General features: G+C 52.3%; 2 protein-coding genes across 2 annotated transcripts; one reads left to right on the forward strand and one right to left on the reverse strand.

Moving 5' to 3' along the window:
- Positions 1-2,556: 2,556 nt before the first annotated feature.
- Positions 2,557-10,435, forward strand: LOC104478634 (cytochrome P450 4B1). The gene is made up of 12 exons (XM_010119039.2): positions 2,557-2,749; positions 3,640-3,781; positions 4,402-4,446; positions 5,099-5,226; positions 5,660-5,784; positions 5,879-6,030; positions 6,234-6,340; positions 7,611-7,801; positions 8,060-8,193; positions 8,660-8,724; positions 9,450-9,532; positions 10,267-10,435. The coding sequence occupies exons 1-12, from the start codon at positions 2,564-2,566 to the stop codon at positions 10,433-10,435; spliced, it is 1,527 nt and encodes a 508-aa protein (XP_010117341.1). The 5' UTR covers positions 2,557-2,563.
- A 7,359-nt stretch (positions 10,436-17,794) lies between these two features.
- PDZK1IP1 (PDZK1 interacting protein 1) lies at positions 17,795-24,603 on the reverse strand. Its single transcript, XM_010119040.2, has 4 exons — positions 24,463-24,603; positions 20,848-20,956; positions 18,896-18,994; positions 17,795-18,388 (listed from the first exon to the last, which is right to left on the reverse strand). The coding sequence occupies exons 1-4, from the start codon at positions 24,545-24,547 to the stop codon at positions 18,316-18,318; spliced, it is 366 nt and encodes a 121-aa protein (XP_010117342.2). The 5' UTR covers positions 24,548-24,603; the 3' UTR covers positions 17,795-18,315.
- Between the last annotated feature and the right edge of the window lie 590 nt (positions 24,604-25,193).

Below are 25,193 nucleotides of genomic sequence, written 5' to 3' on the forward strand. Positions count from 1 at the left end.
TTTCAGCCCATCTGGAGATCCTCCTCTTTGCAATATGTCTGGAATTCACCCACATGAGGCAGGCTTCCAGCCCCAGTCCTCCACCAACCCAGCATTTCCCTCCAAGTACAGAACCAGGTTACCCAGGACATGGAGAAGGCTGAGGTTCTCAATGACTTTTTTGCCTCAGTCTTCACCGACAAGAGTTCCTGTCCCACCGCCCAAGCTGCAGAAGGTGCAAGCAGAGATTGCGAGAATGAAGAACTGCCCATTGTACTCGAAGAGCAGGTTCGGGATCATCTGAGGAACCTGAAGGTGCAAAAGTCCATGGGTCCTGATGAGATCCATCTGCGGGTCCTGAGGGAACTGGCGGATGAAGTTGCCAAGCCACTGGCCATCATATTTGAGAAGTCATGGCGGTCTGGTGAGGTCCCCGATGACTGGAAGAGGGGGAACATAACCCCAATTTTTAAAAAGGGGAATAAGGAAGACCCAGGTAACTACAAGCCGGTCAGCCTCACCTCTGTGCCTGGCAAGGTCATGGAGCAGATTCTCCTGGAAACCATGCTAAGGCACATGGAGAGCAAGGAGGTGGTTGGTGACAGCCAACATGGCTTCACCAAGGGCAGATCGTGCCTGACCAATTTGGTGGCCTTCTATGACGGGGTGACGGCATCGGTGGACAAGGGACGAGCAACTGACATCATCTACCTGGACTTGTGCAAAGCTTTTGACACTGTCCCGCACGACATCCTTCTCTCTAAACTAGAGAGACATGGGTTTGATGGACGGACCACTCGGTGGATAAGGAGTTGGCTGGATGGCCGCACTCAGAGAGTGGTGGTCAACGGCTCGATGTCCAGGTGGAGACCGGTCACAAGTGGCGTCCCTCAGGGGTCCATGCTGGGCCCGGCCCTGTTCAACATCTTTGTCGGCGACATGGACAGCGGGATAGAGTGCACCCTCAGCAAGTTCGCCGACGACACCAAGCTGTGTGGTGCTGTCAACACGCTGGAAGGGAGGGATGCCATTCAGAGGGACCTTGACAGGCTGGAGAGGTGGGCCCGTGCCAACCTCATGAAGTTCAACCAGGCCAAGTGCAAGGTCCTGCACCTGGGTCATGGCAATCCCAGGCACAAATACAGGCTGGGCGGGGAATGGATTGAGAGCAGCCCTGAGGAGAAGGACTTGAGAGTGCTGGTGGATGAGAAGCTGTCCTGGTTCTGGCCAGGATAGAGTTAATATTTACCTGAGCTGGGTGGAGAACTGAAGCTGGTAGCCCCTATGGCTGGGATAGTTAACTAATTAGCTAACAGCTGGGGTTAATTTACCCAAATTAGCCAAAGGGCTATTCCATCCCATCTGACATCATGCTCAGTATATAAGTGAGGAGGGTGCTGAAGGGAGGCCCTGCTAGTTGGAAGAGACTGGATGTGGAGATCTGTTGTGAGCTATTATACTGTATTTGTGTTCCATCACTCTCTTGTTTTCTTCTGTCATTACTGTTAAATTTACTTTTTGTTCAATCTCAACCCGCGTGTTTGGTTTTTTTTTTCCTGGTTTTCTTTTGTTTGTCAAATCTCCTCCTATTCTCTCGGAGAGTGGGGGGAGTGAGAGAGAGACTGCGTAGTCTGGTCCCCGTTGGGGCTGAACTACGACAGAAGCTTAACATGAGCAGGCAATGCGCCCTTGCGGCCCAGAAGGCCAACCGCATCCTGGGCTGCATCAAGAGAAGCGTGGCCAGCAGGTCGAGGGAGGTGATTCTCCCCCTCTACTCTGCCCTGGTGAGACCCCACCTGGAGTACTGTGTCCAGTTCTGGAGCACCCAGCACAAGAAGGACATGGACCAGTTGGAGAAGGTCCAGAGGAGGGCCACGAAGATGATAAAAGGGCTGGAGCACCTCTCCTATGAGGACAGGCTGATAGAGTTGGGGCTGTTCAGCCTGCAGAAGAGGAGGCTCCGGGGAGACCTTATAGCGGTCTTCCAGTACCTCAAGGGGGCCTACAAGAAAGATGGGGAGAGGCTGTTTAGTAGGGCCTGTTGCGATAGGACGAGAGGTAATGGTTTTAAAATAGAGGGGGGTAGATTTAGATTAGAAATTAGGAAAAAATTTTTTACGATGCGGGTTATAGAACACTGGAACAGGTTGCCCAGAAAGGTGGTGGAGGCCCCATCTCTGGAAACGTTCAAGGCCAGGCTGGATGAGGCTCTGAGCAACCTGACCTAGTCAGGGATGTCCCTGCTCCTTGCAGGGGGGTTGGACTAGATGACCTTTGAAGGTCCCTTCCAACCCTAACCAGTCTATGATTCTATAACTCCAAAGAAAGCAGCAAATAAGTAAAGGTTGTTTGTTAATGAGCCGTGTCCATCCACAGGCTGGTGGAAGTAGGTCAAAGAGCAAGGGGGCAAGGAGGCAATCGGGCTGCCAGCGAAGCTGACGTGTTGCTTAACGTGATCATCTTGCTGTTATAAATTGCTGCCAGCAGCGCGTCACCAGGCTCAGCTCCAGCAGAACGGGAGGGAGAGGATTTTTACCTGTGCCCACCATCAGGCAGTGTCAGGCATCCTGGACGCAGAGCTAGCATGGCATCTCTGCTGGACAACATAGCCAGACCTTCTGCTGTCGTTTTGCAGCTGTCTGTTGTGCTCGGTGTCATCTTCGTGCTGCTGAAGGTGGCCCAGTTCTACCGGGAGAGGAAGAAACTCATCAAAGCTCTGGAGGCATTCCCTGGGCCCCCAAAACACTGGCTCTATGGCCACAATCACCTGGTAAGGAGGGAGCTGGGCTCAGTCAGGGTGGATTTGTCCAAAAACATTGGAAGATATCAGTCAGGATGTGAGGGGGAGCTGGGTGGGGTGTGCACATCCCCTGCTCCTATTCCTACCTGCGGGAGAGGACCTCTTTGCACAAGAAGTGACAAGACTTTTGCAGGGCAGGCAGAAAAGATGTCTGGATATGAGATGGGCATCATTTTGGTAAAAAACAGAACCACGTTGTTTGGGATCATGTGCTTAAACATGGAGTTAAGTGGTTTCTGGAACTTGCATGAAGTTACTTAAATATGAGCAACCATAAAATGTCTCTCTTCCGCATTAAACCTTCTACCAGTAAGAGTCTCTCCCTCTAGACCCACTTAAAAGGACATGGCCACAAAACCAGGGCATTTTATCACAGGCATTTTCATCCTCCTGTAGTGCAGATGTTTTCACTTGCATGCTGCATGCCCACCTTGCACTGCTGGATTTACAGAACAGGGCTGTAAGAGCCTTGCCCCCTGCCCTGTTCACCAGGCATCCTGGCGTTGCCCACACCAGCTGTAGCTCCCCAGTGTGGCACCGAGCTGCTCCGAGCCCAGGCTGTCCTAATGCGGCTTGATGGCAGCCAAGCCCCAGCTGGGGACTCTTCCTGGAGCTGCCTTGTGCCGCAGGTGGCTCAGGCAGCTTTGCCACCTCTGCACAGTCTCTTTGCCATGCGCAGCATCTCGTCCACCGGCAGCATGGAAAGCCTCCCTGTGGCAAGTCCACCCACTCCCTCCCCATTTCCCAGGAGAGGACATCTTGCACATGCTTTCCATCAGAGGGCAAGTTCAGCCCCTGCTCTCCCTGGTACATCCCTCTTTTTCTGTCTGAATTCAGCCTCTGTTTGACTGTTGCTGCAGATAACCGCCGACAAAATATTAGATCAGACAGTGTCCTGGGGAGAAGAATACCCCTACGCCTTTCCCAGATGGCTTGGACCAGTCCTGCCTTCCCTAGTAATTCACCATCCTGAATATGCCAAAAGCATACTTGGCCGAACAGGTAAGTCTACACCTCGTTTTGGAAGTCATGTCCTTGACACTTTCCTACAGAGAAAATAATGGGAAACTTGGCTGGAGCCATCCTCTCTACTGGCTTCCTTCACTGCTGTTGCAATTCTTTTTTTTGCTCCCCTTCGCAAACTCCCAATCTGCCCCAGGTTTCACAGACACAATATTTCACCACAGTATCTGTGCTTCCCAGTAAACTCAGTAGTACGGGTGAGCTGGCATGGCAATGGGTCTCAGAAGACATCTTAAATCTTCTCCTCTGCTCCTTTTTGTGAAGCATGATGCCTGTGAGTGGTACATACATAGCAAATCTCCAGTAATTCCCGCCCATTATTCTCAACTTTGGGATTTGCCATGGCCATTTCTTTTCCACACACCTTTTTCATTATACCTTTCTCTGGTTTTCTCAAGTCCACTCAGCTTATATTTGTAGAAGACCAGCTTTAAACTTTACCTCTAATGGTAAAGTATTTTACATATCAAAATGAGACTACTTCTACATTGTGATTTAGAGGATGAACTCTAATGTCAATTCATCCTGAATTTTCTTTTTGTTGAATTGTTGAATTCATTAGCCATTCATACTGTTCTGGTATCTATCTTGTTTTACAGATCCCAAGTCCAACATACCCTACAAATTCTTAGTTCCCTGGATTGGTAAGTCATTCTTTTCCATTATCCCTTTCAGCTGGATTGTACATTTCAGTGGCTTCTCTCTTGTCTTCCTTTGTTTTGCTTTCTTCCATTCCAAACCCAGAGCTTCCAAATGAGAGGGTTTGTTTCAGTCTTGTGCCCACTTAGTCATGGAGCACATCAGGTGGCTTTGCCCTGACTCACACACCCTGGCCTTCGCAACACAACCTTCAGTTTGCTCAGGGACTGAATGCTAGCAGGGATAACTGAGGCGAGACACACCAAGGGCAGGAGGGTTCATGGCTTGCACCACAGCTTTGAGGTTGTCCTCTGGGGTCCTGCTAACAACTCTCAGCAAAAGGCACCCAGGTATTTAATTTAGGGCAGAAAAACCCATCTGACAGAGCAAGCAAGTCCTGTGCCTCTGCCATCAGGGGTTTGGTTTCAGGGTAGAATAGGAATGCACAGCTGGTTGCAGTGAAGGACATGTGGGCATGCTTTTCCTCCATCCAAAGAGCAGTGCTGTGAACTGCCTCAGAGAGACCGGAGAAAAGGCCCCACCGCCAACTCTTCCTCCTCCCAGACCCTGTGCGTTGGCCGAGCTTGGCCAAAAGCAGCAGCAAGGCTGATCAGAGCCTGGAGGGGCTGATTGTGCCTTTGCTGTTTGTGTCTCCAGGGAAGGGGCTGTTGATCTTGGATGGAACCAAATGGTTTCAGCATCGGAAGCTGCTCACCCCAGCCTTTCACTACGATGTCCTGAGATCTTACGTGGCCCTGGTATCAGACTCTGTTAAAGTGATGCTGGTAAGAATCATAACTCCTGCTACTTCTATCTTTCAGTTGTGCACCAGCAAAAATAATCAGGTCTGGGAATGACTGAGGGAAAGAGACTGGACTTAGATGGTTCCTAGAGTTTCATTGAACATTTTAGGTAGTTTTGAACTTCTAAAATTGCTCCCCTCACCTTCCTCTGGCCATTCCACTTACTCTCTCTTTCATTTGCTTTGTAATAAAATCAACCACTTCTATAATATCCTTTCCTAGCCCAGTAATGGTAAACCTGGAAAAAGAAATGCACAGAAGAGTTTGATTGGATTCACAGAATATATAGTGAACTAGGGCCTCTGCTTGCCGAAAAGAAAATAATTAGCAGTGTGGATCTGGGAAGAGGGACAGGAAAACATGACTTGATCACAGATGGTAGTCTGTCCCTCCTTACCCCTGTCTCCATCACCAGGATAAATGGGAAAAGAAGAGCACGGAGAGGAAGTCGGTGGAGCTCTTTCAAGACGTCAGCCTGATGACGCTGGACAGCATCATGAAGTGCGCCTTCAGTTATAACACCAACTGTCAGACTCGGAGGTCAGGGCATGAACTTTCAAATTCTGGGAAAGTCAGTGCTCCTGTTTCCCCACTCACGTTGCTAACACCAGCTTTAACCTTGGTCTCCTTACAGCAATTCAGACGATTATATCAGAGCTGTTTATGACCTGAGCTACCTTGTGACCAACAGAACTCAGACTTATTCTTACAAGGATATCTTCTATGATTTGACTTACAAAGGCCGTGAGTTTCAGGACACCTGCAGGCTGGCCCATACCCACACAGGTATTTCTTCCCCTTTCTCCCCAGCCCTGTCTCCCAGCTCTACCTCTCCCCCACTTCCATCTGGAGCAGCTCAGAGGGGAGTTGCAGCATGCACTGGCCAGAGAGTTATACATTAAACAGAGTCCAAGCTGCTGAACAAGTGGACAAGTACACGAGGTCTCTGGAGGAGCAGGATGCATTTAACTGGTCATTCTTCTATGCAGATAAGGTAATAAAAGAAAGAAAGATGTTGCTCTCCAGTGAGAAGGAGCTTGACAAGATCCAGAAGAAAAGACACTTGGATTTTCTGGACATTCTTCTTTGTGCCAAGGTGAATGTTTGAAATAATAATATAAAATGCCAAATAACATACCTGCGTGGCACCGAGGATGCATCAGCAGGGAGCTGTTGTCAGCAACTCCAGCCACAGGTGGTGAGCTCCAGATTTCGTAGCTTGGAGAAAGGTGGGAAGGAAAGGGAAGGAAATACGAATATGAGAGATGTAGTGATTGAACATACATAGCTCAAACAGACTTTCATCTTCATTTTCATTGATCACATTAATGGTTTAAAACAAGTGGGCTGTCAGAAACCAGAGAAGGATGAGATCTCTGGAAAGGTTCCAGGGGGAGCCACCTTGGCAGTAGTCCTCTTGAGATTTTGTTTCTTCCCTTCTGTAGTTTTATCTTCACAGACATCTTTAGACACTCTAAAGCTGTGATTTGGTGTACAGGAAGGAGATACACTGTGCTCACTCCGTCCCTCTGGAGCCACTGCTTTCTTTTGTGTCTCAATCTGAAACAAAATCTCTCCAAAACAAACTCCTGAAAATCATAACAGGGACACCTGGTAGGGGATCAAACAGGGTGTCCTTCTGAAGGCCTGGGGTCTGGTATCTCACCAATGCCCAACTCTGTAGCTCTGGTGATTGTGGAGTCGGCAAGTCTGACTCTTCTCACGTATGTTGGATATATTTTCTACTGGCTTACTTCCTAACATACAGAAAGATACAAGAGACAGCAAATCAGATCATTCTTCATCACCATCCAGGGTAATTTTATACTGTCTTAGTTCAGCCCCGATCGGGACCAGACTACGCAGTCTCACTCCCCCCACCCTCCAGTGGGACAGAAGGGAGAATTGGTAAACACACAAAAAAAAAAAACAACCAACCAAAAAAAACCCAGCAAAAATACATGGGTTGAGATTGAACAAAAAGTAAATTTAACAGCAATAACAGAAGAAAACAAAACAGTGATGGAATACAAATACAGTATAATGGCTTACAACAAATCTCCCCAGCCAGTTTCTTCCAAGTAGCAGGAGGCTCCCCTCAGCACCCTCCTCACTTATATACTGAGCATGATGTCAGATGGGATGGAATAGCCCTTTGGCTAATTTGGGTAAATTAACCCCACCTGTTAGTTAATTAGTTAATTATCCCAGCTGGGTGCCCCAGCCATAGGGCCTACCAGCTTCAGTTCTCCACCCAGCTCAGGTGAATGTTAACTCTATCCTAGACAGAACCAGGACATACACCCAAAGGAGCAAGTCCAATTAATGTGCGCTTAAGAATGATATTATACTCTTCTCTTTGTTAGGATGCAAATGGTGTTGGACTATCTGATGAGGACCTGCGTGCCGAGGTGGACACGTTCATGTTTGCTGGTCATGATACCACAGCCAGCGGGATCTCCTGGCTCTTCTACTGCATGTCATTATATCCAGAGCACCAGCAACGGTGCAGAGAGGAGATCAAGGAGATCTTGGGAGACCGAGATACCATTGAGTGGTGAGTTAGGACTTCTTATTCCTTTACTTTGAACTCCTTCCACTCATCCTGAGAATGAAACTTCATCCACTTTATGGTACATCTGCATTGGGGCATTCTGCTTTTCATGTAGCAATGCCGGCAGGAAAGGGAGCACTAGGAGGAGAAGAAATCCCAAGAGGAGATGGGAGACACAGTGGTCTGGCCCACCTAGTCCCCATTGCTGGTGTTCTTATCGCTGCCACTCAAACACAGCCTGACTCCTCGGTTTGCTTTCAGGGAGGACCTTGGGAAGATGACTTACATCACAATGTGCATCAAAGAGAGCTTGCGCCTGTTCCCACCAGCTCCTTCAGTATCCCGATACCTCTCTAAACCTGTCACATTTTTTGATGGACGCAGCTTGCCAGCAGGTCTGTTGAGTTTATTCATCCTTCATGCTGCTCTCCATGACAAGCGGGGAATCCTCACTAGAGCTTGCTGTGAAAAGGGGCTGCTGGGGCTTCCAGCATCTCTTCTCTCTCCCAGGGGCTGTACAGGGCCACCAGAGCTCACCACCACAGCTGGTGGAGAGCCTCCAAAGACATGCTCTGGGGCACTGGGGTGTTTACAGAGCTCAAAGGGGACTTGCAGAGTGTTGATCCTGGCCAAGAGTAAAAGTTCATCCACTGGTACCAAAATGGGTTCCAGCTCTGAGGCCATTGTTTCTTCTATGTGAGGGTTTCAGGAGGTGACCTATCTGGACAGGCTGGACACCATCCCCACCAGATCTCCTGCAACAGGCTCTGCAAAGTCCAGGGAGGGGGAGCATCCCACAAACGTCTCTCCTGGGTCTTCACTCTGAGGTGTCACGAGCTTTTTCTCCCTTTTCTTTTACAGGCTGCCAGGTTGCACTGAACATATTTGCTATTCACAGGAATCGGGATGTGTGGGAGGACCCTGAGGTATTTCACTTTTATAACAGGAAGGGGTAGATGATTTCTGAGCCCAGATGCCCATTCCCCTTGAATAAGGCAGACTGTGCCTCCCTGTCATGTTTTGGTTTGTTTTTTTTTTTTCCCTTCTTATTCCAACAGTCGACATCCAAATGCAAAGTTCAATTAAGTTACCAAACGTCCCAAAAGCGTTGAACACTACGAAGTACTGGGAAAGTGTGTTGAATAGTCTGTCTTCATGCATGGTGACACAGAGATAGGCAGACTGCTTTCAGCTGCCCTGGATAGACTTAGGTCCCAGTACGGTGTGAGAAGTCCCAAGCCCTCCACGCAGTGTCTGATTCAAAGCTGGTGTCTTAGAGGCTTCAAGGAAAGACCTAGCTGGGAAACTTGAGGGAGGGTACACAGCTGCCTCTCTCCAGTCTGGAGAGCCAGGATCGGGTGTCTCTGGACTGGAAGGAGTCTGGCTTAATCATTGCTGCCAAGGATGAGAAAACACTTGTAGGCATCCTGGGCGCTGTAGTGGGTGATGTGGATATCTCCAAGGGAAAGATCCGCATAGCCACCAGCACCCTCTTCTCATCCACCCAGTGGCATTGTAGAGAGATGCCTGTCAGCTGCAGCTCCCCCAGGAACCACAGAGACCACATGCAGCCCAACTCAGGCTGGGGAAGAAGCTGGTGCTGTTCATATCAGACCAAACACTGACTAAACGCCCTCTGTTGCTCCTACAGATTTATGATCCCCTGAGGTTTTCTCCAGAGAACTCGGCACAGAGGCACTCTCATGCTTTCCTGCCTTTCTCTGCTGGATCCAGGTGGGAGATCCTTCTTCCCTTTCCTTCCCTGCACCTGCCTTACATGGGAGACTTAGCTCAAAGCTGAGCTCCTGAAGCTAATCCTTCCTCAGTGCCCATGGACAAGTTGACTTGGCCAACTCAAGCAGGCTTTCCATAACAGGATCTCTACCATGCTCCAGACCACTTCCTACACCCTAAGCTCTGTGGTCACTGTAGAGTTTCACACACTTTTCTTGTGGATTTGTGAAGATGTTTACATTTTCTGTTGCCTGCATTGGGAACACAAGCTCCCTTGTTTAGGGGGAAATACCCAGTGCACCTCAATGCCAAGCTGGGTTCAAGTCTTTGTGGTTCCCACACTGCACCAATAGACAGATGCAGCATACTGAGATCTCAGTAACTTTCAAGAGGAGATACTCCACACAGAGCCAAAAATAACCCTTCTGAGGTGTCTGGGGTTTTAGCTGGATCCATGCAGCACTTTCTAGTGAAGTAAACCCCAGTTCTCTCGAACTCATATCTTTTTTCAATGCTTATTAATGAATAATAATAATGAATAATGAATAATAACAGCAATACCCCACTAGAGATGCTTGGTGCATTTTGGTGTGACATCAGGGGATTCCTAGATAAGCTCTGGTGTCATACTCGCAGAAGCCAGAGGTCCTCCAGCTCACGCATGGGCTGAGCCCAGCTCAGGGGTGGTCGGGGATGAAGGCAGTAACTGGAGCATTTTGTCATCCTCTCCCCAGGAACTGCATTGGGCAGCAGTTTGCCATGAATGAGATGAAGGTGGCTTTGGCCTTGACCCTGCTCCGTTTCGAGCTCTGCCCCAACCCTTCCAAGCCTCCCATGCTGATATCACAGATCATCCTCAGGTCCAGCCACGGGATCCACCTGCATTTGAAGAAGATTCACTGATCCTGTGGGGTACCATGGCGGAAGGCAAGAGCTTTCCCAAGGACCATTCTCCACCCAGATGTTTAAGAATGGAAAACCAAACAGACTCACCCTGGCCACTTTGGACCTCTCCCACATTAACCACCCCCGCTGCCATCTAGCTGGGCATGCTGTACCCCCTTGCACACACACCGAACCCTGCAGGTCTGGGTCCCATCATTGCATGGGGAACAGCACTACTAAGGGGTTTCACAGCGCGGCTGTAGCTCAGCCTTGACCTCTGCAAGCATCCTCTGCGTCCTGCCCATCTCCTTCCCTCCGCCCTGCCCTCACACGCTGCCTGCCAGGACTTCTGCTGCTTGCCTGTCTATTTGCACCACTGCCAGCTCCCGGCTTGGGCACAGCAATGAATAATGCCAGTGTGGTTTGCGTGAACCACACTGTATCCCCTATGCACCACCCTCCAAATTATTCCTCCTAATCCATTCAGGGGCTGACGTTGTGCCTGCCATTACAGAAAGGAAAGCCAGCAGGTTTTTCTGCCCTGGCACTGAACTTCCTTGAGCTGAGGTTTCTCAGGAACAAGGGCAGGGACGTGATACCAGCTAACCCGGAGAAAGCACTCGCTGCCCTCAGAATGACATGTGATCGGTCTTGTCCTCCTCTCTGAAACGAGAATAAAGCCTCATGGAGATGCTCCTCAGGCGTGGCTTCAGCTTCCTTTGCATTTAGGAGGCCAGAGGGTTCAGGATGAGTCCTGGCAGCCCGGAGGCAAGGCTGTGCCCAAGGGTGCAGCCCTGAAAGTGTTTTCTCAAGATGCAAGGGCGTTTCAGCAGGTTTGTCCTCTGTTGAGTCTGTTTCCACCCCTCCCATGCTGTGGGTCACCAAGCCCTCACCTCTGCCTCCAGGAGTTTCCGTGTTAAGAAAACAACTGAAACGCTCTGAGGTCAAACAAAACAAAACAGAAATCACACACACTCCCACTCAAATGGTGGTGGCAAGAACAAAATCAGCTTGCAAAAAAAAAAAAAACCCTAAGAGGAGCACAAGTCTGTCTCAAGCCCTTTTCTGCAGAGGCTGAGAACTGACCGCTCAGTACATGAGTGAGCTGCCCAAGGGGTGCAGGCTCAAGGGCCGAGGTACAGGGACCCACTTGCTGCAGTACCAGCCAGGGGTGGCTCCCAGGCCAAGGGGGACCTGCTGGGTGAGCTGGGGTGGAAATAGATCACTAGGTGGCAGTGGGAGACCCAGAAAAACCCAAAGTCCTCCCTTAGTCCCTGGCAAAATTCCCCGAGCTTGGCAGAGAGCGTGGCCACGCCCAGCAGGGCGGCTGACGGACCCCATCCCTGGGGGTATCCCCATCCCCATCCCCACCCTCAGCCACGCGGGGCAGCGCAGCCGGCACTGCTTCGTTGTGGTCCCCAGCACGATGATGGTATTGCCCACGCACAGGGAAAGTTTGTCACTGCGAGTGCCTGGGCTCTCAGCAGGCATCAAGGGAAACTGAGGCACAGAGGACTGCACGTGTGCCATGCCATGGTGAGAGACGAGGCTGTTTGTCCAGCTCTCACCTGTGGCAATAGCATCACCAGTGTCACTGCAGGTGACACAGCCAAACTGTGTCTGTCTATCCGGGCAGCTCACCTCTGCTTGTGGCCAGACCAGGGCAGTCAAATCTGAGCATCTCACTTGAAAAAACCCCCGTAGCCCCCTGCTCCCCATCTCCACTGCTTGCTGTGTCTTCCATTCGGGAAAAAAAAATCCTCTAGGGCTGGATCTGGACCTTTGTTTTGGCTGTCTTGGTACCTAACCGGACAGGGATGCTGTGAATAACCAGCAAGGTGCAGCCTGTATTTATTGTGCAAGCTGGCTGGAGACCGAGTTCCTCTTCTCCCCACTCCCTGCCCTTCTCAGCCCAGGAAGAGACCAGGTGCTGGTTGCGTATGTGCCGACACCACCACCCTTGCACCGCTGGTGGCCTCAGGCTGGTCTCAAAGGTCAGACTCCAGCTCTCCTCCTCCTCCCCAGCTCCAGCACAGCGAGGCCGTTGGAGGGCAGCAGCTTGATGCAGCTTTTCATTGCTGGCCCTATTTGTCTAACATTTCAGCCACCCGTCTAGGAACAAGCAAGCCACCTTACAGCCCTGCTCATCCACTCTCTGGCTTGAGGTCCAAACAATGAGCTTGGGGAGTGCTTGGCCGCCAAGACCCGGCCCAGTCTCCTTGGTGGTGGGTTGCAAAGGAGACTGGGTGGCACTTGAAAATGTCCCTACAGCATCTTCTGGTTTGGGCATGGGGGGATAAGTCCAGAGCAGGAAAAGTTGGATCTGATGAGGACCCAGAGCTGCTGCCCATCCCTGTGTCCGTCTGGTGCCTTGGTTGGCCTCCTAGCCCTGTATTTTGAGGCCATCACCCCACTCACTGCCATGACCAAGGCTGCTCAATTGGTTTCCAAGAGGCCTCCTGACTGTTAGGAATGGCCAAACCCCAACCACTCCCAGAAAAGATCTTCCTCGGGGAAATGCCTCTGGGAAATCTGCTCAAGAAAGAGAGGAGAAACTACTGCCATTTTTTTTTTTACACAATAAACAATAATTGAGGTAACCTGAGCCAAACTCTTTAAAGTCTCTCCCCATTAACACTTAACCCAGGTTTGCAGTTTGAAGGACCAAAGCTTTTTGGGGAAGATCCCGCAGCACCAATGCATTATGAAGCTGTAACGCAGCAGCAACCAGGAGAAAATTCTTCTGCTTTTCAGCTTATCCAGGTCAAACCAGGCAACCCAAACATCCCTCCTGCCTTCAAACGCTGGCAGTTTCTGGACAGCAGCGTGTTCAAGATAACCTCCTCTGCCAAGCCACTGCTAAACGGCTTGGAGACCAGCAAAAAGCAGCGTGAGGAGCTGGGCAGCGCCCAGTGACACAGATCTAATCGCTGGAGCATTTGCCCCAAACGTCTCCCTGCCAGGCGGTGACATTTCTGCGCTGTCTCGGCTCTCTCCCCCCATCACCATGGCTACAGCAGCCGCCAATCCACTGGTGAATCCTTCCAGGGTACCACCAAACCTCTGGGAGATGCTGCCAGCGCCAGCCCTTTTGGCAGGGAGACACTTCAGGGACCCCGGGACAGCCCGTAGCACCAAAAATTCCCCTTTTTCTTCTTTCCCTCCTCCTTTTTTATTTTTTTTTTTTTTCTTCTTTTCTGAAGCACAAACAATGGAGCTAAAAGGTTGGGTATCAGGCCGATAATCATGAATGACGTGTCGTTATTACACACCGCACATTCATTATCTCCCACTCCAGCCATGTCACAGGCGGCTGGAGGAGGGCAGATAACGGGGTGCCTTCATGCAGATGGCTTATTATCAGGATGTTCCAGGAGGGGCTTTAAGACAGTTAGTGATGCTGTTTGCCAGTTAAAGATTAGAGACCCCAGAGAATAATTAACAATCCCAAAACCCAGTTTTTCTGCTGGATTCTTCTGCTTTCTCCCCCCACCCCCATCCTCTTTAATCTATTCACTCTAGCAGGTGTAATAAAGTGATAAGGACAGGCTCCGGGGATGTTTGTTTGGCTACTAGGGGTGTACAAACCAACAATGGATGGTATTTTACTTCTGGCTTTCAGTGGCTTGAATCAAGACCAAAAACTTTGCAGTCCCCTTGCCCACACACAGCCACCCCTACACGTCGCCCTCCTGGCTCCCACCCGGATGGCTGGGCTCCTTCCTCGGCCCAAAGGAGCGCGACGGTGGAACGGGCTCCCATTTTGCTCTGGAGGTCCAAATCACATTGCTTGGGTGTCAAGGCGCTCGATGCCAGGACATAAACCCAAGGCTATGTTGCTCTGGGCCAAGGCTGGAGCTGGTAGTCCTTCCAGCAGCTGTTAACGCGCATACAGCAAGTCTTTAATTAAACCACCTTCAAATAATGCACATATCCTCAGGGCCAGGCCATGCTAACCCGCCTTTGCTGGTGGTTTAACGCAGCTATGGCTGTCTGCCTGGCTCTGCATGGACATCCAAGGGATGATGCAGGCTTCCAGCTGCCCAAGCTGCTCCAGGGTTGTGGTCACAGCTGGAGCAGAAACATCTTAAACCTCCATGGCTGAAGAGCCTCACTAACCTCAGGGAGATTGGGGAAGCCTCAGGGTAAAGGTGGCTTTCAACAAGATGTCCTGTTACCTGGGCATCCAAGGGATGAGTTGCACCCTCCTGGACCATAAAGGAAAGCTGTGATACACCTCACAACACAAAAAGACCACCTTGAGTATCTTCTGCCCAAAAGGAGACTCTCCAGTCCACAGCAGGTCCCAACTCTTAATATCTTCCTGAAGCCCAGGTAACAGAGGTACCAGCATTATGGAGTGAGGGGTAGGAGGGGGTACCGACAGGTGTCCTTTCCCTTCATCGGTGGGCACGAGGTGTCTTATGGAGGACATGGGTACCCACTGTGCTGCGTGAAGAGGGGTGCGGGGGAGGGGGATTTGGTCCCCAGGCAAGTTGGCTCAGGGCCCTTCAGAGTGGTCACTGAGGCTGTCGGAGCTGCCCATCACCTGGGGGGCTATCAGATACAGCTCTGGCTCTGGAGGGCATCCTCCAGCTCACAGGGTCAACGTGGTGGGTGCGAGGTCCAGGATGCCAGAAGTTGCCTTCCTGATCACGCTCATCCTGCCGGGGAGGGATGAGACAGCATTGTGCTTTAAACAGCATCCCCGACCCTATCAGAGATGAGATATCCTAATTATGGCAGTACAGGCGAGGATTCGGGCCATATCAGCCAGCACAGAAAGGTAAACAAGAAATATAACAATAGACCCTTAACACTCATTAGCTGTGTCAGATAATACCTCACTTTTCTCCCTTTGGGGCTTAAAATCTAATTAAGATTTTCCTACAATAAATTTCATTTATGCTCGCTCCCTTTTGTTCTTTTTAGGATCGCATGGAGAAGCAGCCATGAGCTGACTGCACGGCTCGCGGGAAGGCAGCCCGCTTCCCACAGCCAGCCTCGCGTGGTGCTCGGTGAACAAGGGAAACTGAGGCAGGATGGCACCACGGACGGTGAGAGAGGTAACACGGTGACTCTTACAAAAGATGTTTCCCCCAGGAAAGCAAACTCTGAAGGGACACTGGCTGGGATAAGATCAAGCATCGAGGTTCCTGGGCTAGCCCAAAACACGCAGCGGTAAAGCACCATCCCTCTGCTTGCTTGAAGCTACCACCACGGGAGGGATCCATGGAGAAAGGGACCCCCTGAGCCCCCTCCACTTTAACCCCGCACCCAGGCACTGCCGGGGAAGGACTCAGGCGTTCATCCCATCTCCAGAGTGTGCACAGGGCAGAGAATAAACTCCCGCTGTTACTCATTATAAGGAAGCCGTTTCTAACTCCTTTTGCAACAGAGAGGTAAAAATTAATGGGTTCCTCTCTTCTCACCACACCTCCAGTCCCCAGCCCGAGTGCTGACGCGGCCAAACGCGCAATGACTAATCCTCCCTAAACCCTGCTGAGCGAAGCACTACTGCTAAACTCCGGGGAGCTTGTTTGTTCCAAACCCGCGTGACGTTTGGCGCCTGCAAGAGAAAAGTCTGAGGAGCAGCAGCCATCAGGGGCACGAGTCGGGAGGTCCAGGTCCCAGCCTGAGGCTGGCCCAGCCTCCAGCTGTCCAAGGCAGGATGGTAGAAGGGAAGAGCTCTGCTGTGACGCTGGGGATGGCAGCTGTCGTGCCTCTGCACCCCTCCAAAACTTCTGTCTGTTTTCTTCTACCCCCATGCAATTTCTCAACTGGAGCTGTGATTTCTCAACGCCGAGTCTTGAAGGTGTTTTCAAAATGCTTGCCTATGTGAGGCTCTTCGGGGAGATGCCTTTCAGGGTGGGTCTGTTACTGCAAGGCTCCTGTGTTACTCCTACACCCAAATTTTTGTGTCACTGGGGACATGGGCAACTTGACCTGCGGGAAACGAGACAGCAGCTCATGGCAGCACCAAGATGCAGCTCCACCTCCCTGCTCCATCCCAGCAGGCTCCATGGTGGGAAGTGGCCCGTTTTGGGCTGAGCTCCTCACCAGGACTGTCACATCTTTACTTCAGCGAACATCCATCAGGTTTTGGTGCTGTAGGAAATTGGGGTGTTTGCAAGCCCCTGCCTGGGGAAGAAGTCTGTCTACACCATAAGCACGTCTTCCAGGACAGCCCTGGGGCTTTTAAGGTCACTGACAAGCACAGAGGAGCAGGGAACAGCCCTTGCAGCAGGGAAACCCTTTCAGGGTTGAAACCCACAGAGCAGGAGCTCTGGTAGCAATAGGCAAAGAGGTACCTCCAGCCCCAATATCCCTCTGCCTGGTTTTGGCATCGCTGCCTGCAAATGGGCCTCCAAGACACCTCCTGAGCAGAGGCCAGGGCTCCTCCAGATCCAAACCCACCTCAGCTGCTGTTTCACAGCAGGTCCAGTATTTGCCTTTGCCTGGATGCCCAGCAGAAAGCAAGATGTGGCTCAGGCACCCAATGTCCTCCTGCTGCTACCACCTCCTCCTCCTTGCATAAGCACAGCAAAGCCCCAAACCCAGGAATGGCCAAAAATGCCTCTTTTATAAACCCCATCCCATCCTTCTGAGTCCTGCTCCACCTGCAGCCCCAGGCTGCCATTGATTGCAGAGCCCCTTAACCCTTTCCTCACTGGTCAGGGGAGGACCCTGTGAGCTGCTCGGGCAGCCCATGTCCCACGGAAGGCCAAGGCGTCACAGATCTCTCATTTCAACCTGCAAACGCCACAGCACTGTCCCCACCACAGCAAAAAAACGGACCCTGGTTAATGAAGAGCCCCAGAGAGAGCCAGCACCTCTCAGAGCAGTCCCCGAGCCACATCCTGGCAGCACCGGTTAGTGATTGCCATTCCCAGCTTCCAGCCCTGGGAATCGTCCCCAGCTGGCTGTGGGTCTGTGCCCCACGGCTGGTGGGATTCACAGAGTGCTGCCTCTCGCTCATCAGGAAGTGCTGAGAGGTGCTGGGTTGATGCCGTGCCTCAGTTTCCCCATCTGGTAAGTGGAAGAGAATGATGTTCACCTCCCCATGCGGCCTTTCACAGCTCTGGGGCAGTCCAAATACCAAGTGAAAATAAAATCCTCCTCCTTTTTCTCTCCTGTTGACACACAGACACATGCAAAAGCACTCCTGGCTTCATCCAAGCGAGGAAATAAGAGATGGATCCTACCCAGGAGGGATCACGGGGCTGATAGGGGTGCTGACCCCTGTCTAAGCACCCTTCTCACCCCTACGCTGCTGTCCCCAATGTCCCTCCCTGCCTGAACACCCAGAGGCTGGGAGCGCCTCAAGATGCCAGAGGGTCCTTTGGGTGATTAGCAAAATGACTGTCTTTGCTGTCGTCTGGGCAACAATTCTCTTTATTGCTCATAGGGAAGATATGTACAGGGGAGAAGGTTTGTTCTGTCATCAAAATGCATGGTGTAGGTCATAAAAAGGAGGGTGAAACGGGGAGAAGAGAGTGAGTTTTCCATCAGCAGCGATCCAGAGGGAGGCTGGAGACGTGAGAAGGTCCCAGGCACCCAGCAGGGACCCCTCCATGTCTGGAGCAGCTCAACATCCCCTGAGACGGAGGACATCAGCCTCACCAACCAGGTGGAGTGGCCGCCAGGCAGGAGAGGTGGCACCTCCGAACCTCTCCTGGGGATCAAACCACCTGCCCACGTGGACACCGGCCCCTGGGGCAGAAAAGCATGTCCCGCAGGTGGAAAGGGAAAAGACCAGGAGATGGTGGTGCCATGGAGAGGCCAGGGAGCTGCCATGCGTGGGGGCTGTAGGTGCAGAGGGTCCCTGCGAAAATGCCCGTCACGACAGCGGGAAGCAAAGCGAGAGGAGGAAGGAGGGCGGCTGTCCGGGGTGCCTGCTACATGGCTGTGGTGATCACCTTCTCCTCCGGCTCCAGGGTGTTCTCGTAGGCATGCTGACTCTCTTTGGACCTGTGTCAGGAGGGAGAAGCACAGCGGTGAGCTTGCCCCCAGCAAGACCAGCCTCCCTGACATTGCTGGTGCTAGCCGCACCTTGAGCAAGGGGCGAGATGGGGAGGCCGGGAGGGGACCCTCTGCCAGGAGGAGAGCCAAGCGCCGGGTGGGAACTGTTCTAATTTCTAGCGAGGACTGTTCTGACAGTCAGCATCTGCATGGTGACTTATGGCCACTTTTAGTGGCTTCCCCTGCTTGAAAGGTGTGGTGTGGCGTTGGAAAAACGTGGTGGATTGCAAGGCGGTGGATGGACCATGGGGGGCTCAGCTGCAGGGATGAGGAGAGACCGAGGAGGAGGGCATGCTCCCTCACCACCTCCTTAGCCCCTGGAGAGGACAAAAGCCCCAACACCAGGCACATGGGACGTGTGAGACCCTGAGTGGAGAGGCTGTGGTTCTGCACATTCCAGGGGGATGGAGCAGAGCCCAGGAGCTACGGGGAGGAGGTTCTGAGCGAGTCCTTCACCTGAAGTCAGCCGCAGCAGTTAGGTATTTCCCATCGTGGCCGTTGGACGTGACAGCCTCCTGCTTGTCCTCGACACTCACCACCGTCTCAACATTTTCCCTGGAGAGGGAGAAGAGAGGAGCTGAGACAGAGAAATGGAGGGGCTGTGCCAGGGAGCAGCTCATGACAAAGACAGTGCAGAGGAAGGGACTACTCCAACACCGCAGAGATGGATAAGGGACCTGGATGTGTGATCCTGGCCTCAGACACGCAGCCCAGCCCCCTTTCCAGCAGGACACGGGCGAGGAGAGACACCCTCGCAGCGGCTGTGCCCACACGCCGAGTGCCAACCCCTGGATCTGGCGGTCAGCAAGAGTCAATACGTGGGATTGTTTTCTCCCACTAACTGGTTTTTCCAGTCTTTTTCTATGTAATCTGTTGCAAAATAGTCCCAACTGACACCGAGAGAAATGCGGAGGCTCTGCCAGAGCCGCAGCTCTCTGTGTGAGGCCGAGCTGCTTCCTCTTGGACGTGAGTCTGAATCAGTCAGAGAAGGAACCGTGGGCCAGGGACTGGGTGTTCGTCCTCAGCTGGAGCCTAAAATCTTGGCTCTGGAGGATTTGGCCTTGGTGGGTGGGTGCAGGTCCACCCTGCATGCACATCCCTGCCTCCTCCAGCACTCACCCAAGGACAATTTGGGAGCAGGCTGGCGTAAACAGGCAATGGCTTGAGCTGGTAGCTGCTGTCACAGTGATAGTGTGGAGCTGGCGGAGTGCCAGGCTCTCCGAGCCTCGCCACCGGCTCTTCTGAAGGGAGGCCAGATTAATTAAAAGAAACCGCCATCCCCCCTCAAGCCCTCAGAATCCTTTGCCTCCAGGCTGGGAAGAGGCAGCCGGGCACCGGCAGAGGTAGGCACCATCCCTCCCTCCCGCTCCGTGGGATGGGAGCTTGTCCAGTTGGAGGAAAAAGGTTTCTCTTTGGGAAAAAAAAAAGACTGCAGTTGCAAATCAGACCATATAAATATATCTACACGCATTGCTTTATGCATTGGCGCTGAACAGACCCCAAAGGGCCCCCTTCAAACGCATCTGGAGCAAAAGCCAACCTGCTGAGCATTTGGGGTTTACCCCAAGTCCCCGTCTCTTCAGCCTGGAGAGGCTGCAGGGATGAGTGGATACAAGAACACTCCAGCACCTTTGGGTGCAAAGCCCAAAGTGCCTGTGCCGGTGCAGAGGAACCGGGAACCAAGCTATAGGGCACTTTTGGTCTTCATCCCCTGGTGACTTTGGGCTCAGATTCAAGATCAAGTTACTGCAACTTAGCCGGATGGCCCAGGTTGGCTGAGCAGGAGCAGCTGCCTGTGGCTTTGCTTGGACGGCAGCGAGCAAGAGGTAACCGTTCAGCACAGACTTTTTCTGACAAATAAAGCCACCTCATCCGCCTGCGCCGTGGGCTCCAGGTGGAGAGCACTGCCACAGCTGGGGTACATCACTCCTCTCCCAGCTCCTTTTGGTGCCTTTTGCCAACTTGACCTGGTCTGCTTTGCAAATGAAGCTGTTTTGAGCTCGTTTTGCTATGGATATAAGACACTTGGGAAATGCACCCCCAAATCCATAGGAAACCAGGCTCAGGCCAGCCCCCCCAGACGCGTGCCCACGTAAACCAGCCACGATGCTGCAGCTCTCCCGTCTTTCTTGCAGCAGCATCTGAATGCCGTGTTTGGGGCCACCCCTGTGCAGGGAACCGCAGGGACGGATGGTGTATGCTCGCTCCTGGCAATAAGTAACAGGGAGCAGAGATCAGGACAGGGAGAAGAGGACAGGGAGACCAGGACAAGCGGGGTCTTTGCTCTCCGTGCCCGGCAGTGATCACGACGTTCCCAGCCCTGGCACAGGGATGGAGATGGCTGGAAGTGACCCGTGCAGAAGCATCTAAGCCCAACCCAAAGCGACCCCCAGGGCTCCTACACTTACACTTTCTTCTTACACCAGAACCTATTGACCACAAAAGCGATGGCCACCAGGACCAGGAACACAACCACTGCGATGACACCCTGCGACCATGGCTGGAGGCTACCCCGGGCTGCAGACAAAAAGGAGGACACGTGTTAGAGGCACATCCTCAGGCTTTAGCTACTTGGCCGAGCTTCTCCTGTCCAGCTTCACCAACGTCCAGCCAAGAGCTCAGTCCTGCAAAGCCATGCAGAGCATGTTGCTGTTGATCCATGAAGGCTTACCTGGGTGATAGCAATGAAATAAAGTGCAAATAACAGCAGTTTTGCTGGCGTTTGCATGTGGAGTGCTGCGCCTTGCAGCTTTGGGGTCCCATATATACGCACATATACGTACGCAGTGGGGTTCAGGTGACTCTGGGGTGGGGGGACAAAGGGCTGGGGGACATGGAGGGAAGGAGGGAGGGAGGGAGGATGTTTGCTCAAAGTGGTAAGGGAAAGAAGGTAGAGGGGTTTCAGCAAACTGTTTATTCTTTATCCCCATATTCCACAGAGGTTGTTCCCAGGTTATTTTCCAAATACTGGCCGGTAAAACAAGGACTCTCTGAAAGGAACGGTGAAAATTCGGTTGTTGCTCTCACAGCAAACAGTTACCGGCATGGATTTCAGTAAAATGCACCATTCAACAAGTTTCCAGAGCAGCGAACTGATTTATGACGGGAAATTGAAAGCTCGAGCATTCAGAGCAACAGCCTCCAGTGCAAAGGCCAGGCAGGGCTGGCGGGGGGCCAGGCGGTGGGGGGCAGGCCGGGAGCCGGCTGTAACATCCCTGGCACCCCCGGGGTGGGACAACCTCATGGGTTCACTTTTCTTTAGCCAGACCCGAGCAGTGATGCAGCCACGGGTGGGAAGACTGTGAGAGGTATTCCTGAACATGGGAATTCAAGGGTAGGGGGATGAGAAGAAGAAACCTTGTCCTGGTCCTTGTTGGGATGACTGCTTCTCACCTCCCACCAGCTTTTGGGCAACAGGCCACACAACCCATCCTTAAGTGTTGTCCTGAATATCAGCACCGAAAGCAGACTTTGTCCATGCAGACACATCCTGTCAGGATTTAATTGCTAATTAATTGAGACACGGCTTTTCCTCTTTCTGCTGATCGGAACAACAACTCTTGCACACAAATGAGGTCCCTCTGCGCAGGCAGATTGGCCAGGTGGAGGATGCTCCCTGCCAGCCCCAGCATCAACCTTGGACCACTCAAACCCAGCCCCCACCACTGGCACCCGCCAGGCTGAAATGCCCCAGGACGGATGCATTGGTATTTTCACGTGACTCAGGAGCTTTACGTTAGCCGAATGCTTCATCCATCTCACACGAGACAAATCTCTGCCATAAACAGCAAATAATATTTACTAGTGGCAATAAAGATGGGCTGTGTGCTGCTTCGCCCGTGCAAGCTCCTCATCCACAGCTGCTGACAGCCCTCCTCTCCTTCCTCTGGTTTTGGGGAGGGGTATCATCGTTTGGTAAGATCCTCAGCTCCACGGTGGAAATTCCCTCTTGTATCAGCGTGTTTTGACTGAAATCTCATGGTATCAGCAGGCTGCTGGTGGGGCTAATGATGCGGTGGTGGCAGTGGGAAAGAGCAGGGCTTGGTCCCCTCCGGCCCAACCTGATGGGCAGGGATGCTCCTGCCCCTTCTGCCCACCACCCCCGCGGGTACAGCCCTGAACACACCTATTGCCTCCGGGCTGAGCTTTGGCCTTCTTTGCTTCCTCCCTTGCTCTGCCCTTGGCTGTTCTCAGGCAGATTCATTTATTAGTTGTGGTTTATTTTTCCTTCCAGGGCCAGGGCTTCCAGCCTAAGCCTAAGAGGGGATGATCAGGTCCAGCCCTCAGTGAGCTTCTGCAGGGGTTAAGGGAGTTCAAGGTCAACCGGGGAATGAAGTCAGCGATGACTGAAATCGCCAAATTTGCTTCTTGTGATCTTCAAGCGAAGGAGGCAAGAAGATAAATGGTAGGAAACCCCCTTTGAGCAGCTGTGCTCAGGAGGTACTGCATGTTTTTGCAAGCGAAACTTCACTCAGACGGCTGTTTCCACCAGATTTCGGAGCATCCAAAGCCAAAAGGAAAAATATCAAACCGAAAATCAAGCGATTCTGGCTTTGAGAGCCCTGCTGCAAGGGGAGGTGAGGATGGCAGGGGGCACGGCAAATGCCTCTGCATGGGGCTGAAATAGTTCTGTGGGTGCAGGGAGCTTGCGTGGGCATAAGAGAGGAGGAAGGGGAACCCGGCGGAGGGAAGAGCTCGATAACGTCTTCTCAAGGAGTGAGTGTGTGGGTGGGGGGCACCGGCTGGCCGGAGCCCCGGCACAGCACACCTTGCTGCCCTGCCAGGAGGGGTGGCCGAAAGAATGAGTCTCACCTGTGGAAATGGGACTGTGCTCCTGGAAAAAAAACACTTTACCAGGGATGTCCCTCCCAGGGCAGTCAGTCCCTCAGGCTCTGCCTCTTCCTCTCTGTTTCTCCCCACAGCAATGATGGGATTTCCCCTGCCAAACAAGATCTTCCAAGCCAGACTAAGCAATGCGGGATCTGCACCCCCAACACACGTGTATCCATGAGTCTGCAGCTACAAATGAGACCAGGGGAAGTGCTGACACCAATACGAGTCCATTTCCATACTTGATGGCTGGTTTGAAGACACAGATCGGCTTTTTGATACATTTCAGTGCTCGGAAAGCATCGGCTGGCCCCTGTCTCTTCTCTTCTCCGAGGAAGTTGTGCCAGGCTCTGAATCCTCATTAAAGCCTTTTTTTTTTTCCTCTTTTCTTTTTCCAAGCAACAGCAAAACTTTCAATCCTGCTGACCGTGAAGACCCCAGACTGTTAAATCCTCAGCAAGTTGGTAAACAAACACAGGAAGAGCGGTCAGGGCTGGGGCACCAGAAGGAGAAAGGGGGAGGGAATTTTCCAGGACTTCGGCAGCTTCAGATGAGTTTTAATTACCCCTTATTATTTCTAGCATTGGATAAGTCCTTCCACAAATTTCATAAAAATAATACCCTAGGAAGTTTCTCTAGTAAGTCTTGGGGAAGGGGAGGGCAGTTTGCAGAGGAAAATATTTGCTGCCTCACCTCGGCAATGATCAAAATTACAGATTAACAGGAAAACCTGTGAGCTCAGGGAGTGAACCAGTGTAGCGCTTGCCCAGGGATGAGAGCGAGAAGAAGGAAAGAAAAAAAAAAAAAAAGCCTTAAGAAAACAGATTACTCATCTCAGTGCACAGTCCTGCCCGAGGTAAATCAGAGCTGCTTTATCTCTGTGTAAGCCGGAGAAATAAACCTCAGATGGCAGTCTCAGCCTTCAGCAAAACAGGTAGAAAGTCTCCGTGTCCCGGCTCCGGCAAGACCTCCCAACCCACCCGTCCTCATCGCCTGCTGATGTGAAGCCGGAGCTGAAGCTTGGGCAGGGGTTGGGATGTTTCTTTCTCTTCCCGAGAGGCTCTTTCGCAGTTGTCCCTTGACCCCCAAAGCCACCCCACCAAGCAGCTCCCTCCTGCCCGGGGCTGGGGACACCTTCCGATCTCTCCCCTGCCTCAGTTTCCCCAGGAGGTAGGGCAGCTGCCTGCACTTACCTTCCTGGCAGCAGGCAGGCTCCAGCCCCAAGAGGAGGAGGAGGAGGAGGAGGCAGTGGGCTGGCATGGCGGTAGCCAGGGCCATGGGCTCTCGGCGCGCGGAGCAGCAGCCGAACGCGGCCCCTCCTCACAGGACGCTGCGCTTGGGCACGCCGCCCTCCCACAGGAATGAGCCCTTGGTCAATTATCAAACGCATTAACAAGGGAGGCTGGTGCTCACACCTGGTTATTCAAATCCTGCTGTGGGAAGGGGTGGAAGGAGGTGCCTTTCTTTCTCCAGGGAATTTGGGGCACGGTAACTTGAACCTGACAGTCCCCTTTGGGCATGGAAGGAGACTTGACCACAAAACATTTGCATCGGCCCAGGAGGAAGAAACAATGCCCAGGTGGGTAAATCCCTTCCCCAGCATGGCTGCGGTGCTTGGGGAACGCAGCCAAACAGGACTGGGGCATCCCCCAGGCCCCCTCCCCGCAGCAGCAGAGCCAGGGGGTCCAGCGGTGCCCCAGCTCCAATATCCCTTCTCACCCCACGGGACCCCAGGTCCTGAGGATGCGGTGAGCTGCCTAGCACAGCCCCCACTTGCTTCCTTGCTCTTCGCTTTTCAACAAGTGTCATTAACAACCCAGCAAAACACATTTGTGGCTTAAAAACATCCGTTTAATAAACCAGCCTGGATGCTGAGTACTGCCTCCCACCTCCCATGCCTTGTTTAACGGAGAAACTGTTAGAC

Source organism: Chlamydotis macqueenii, chromosome 8, assembly GCF_036417535.1.
Source record: "Chlamydotis macqueenii isolate bChlMac1 chromosome 8, bChlMac1.mat, whole genome shotgun sequence".
In the NCBI taxonomy this organism is placed as follows: Eukaryota; Metazoa; Chordata; class Aves; order Otidiformes; family Otididae; genus Chlamydotis; species Chlamydotis macqueenii.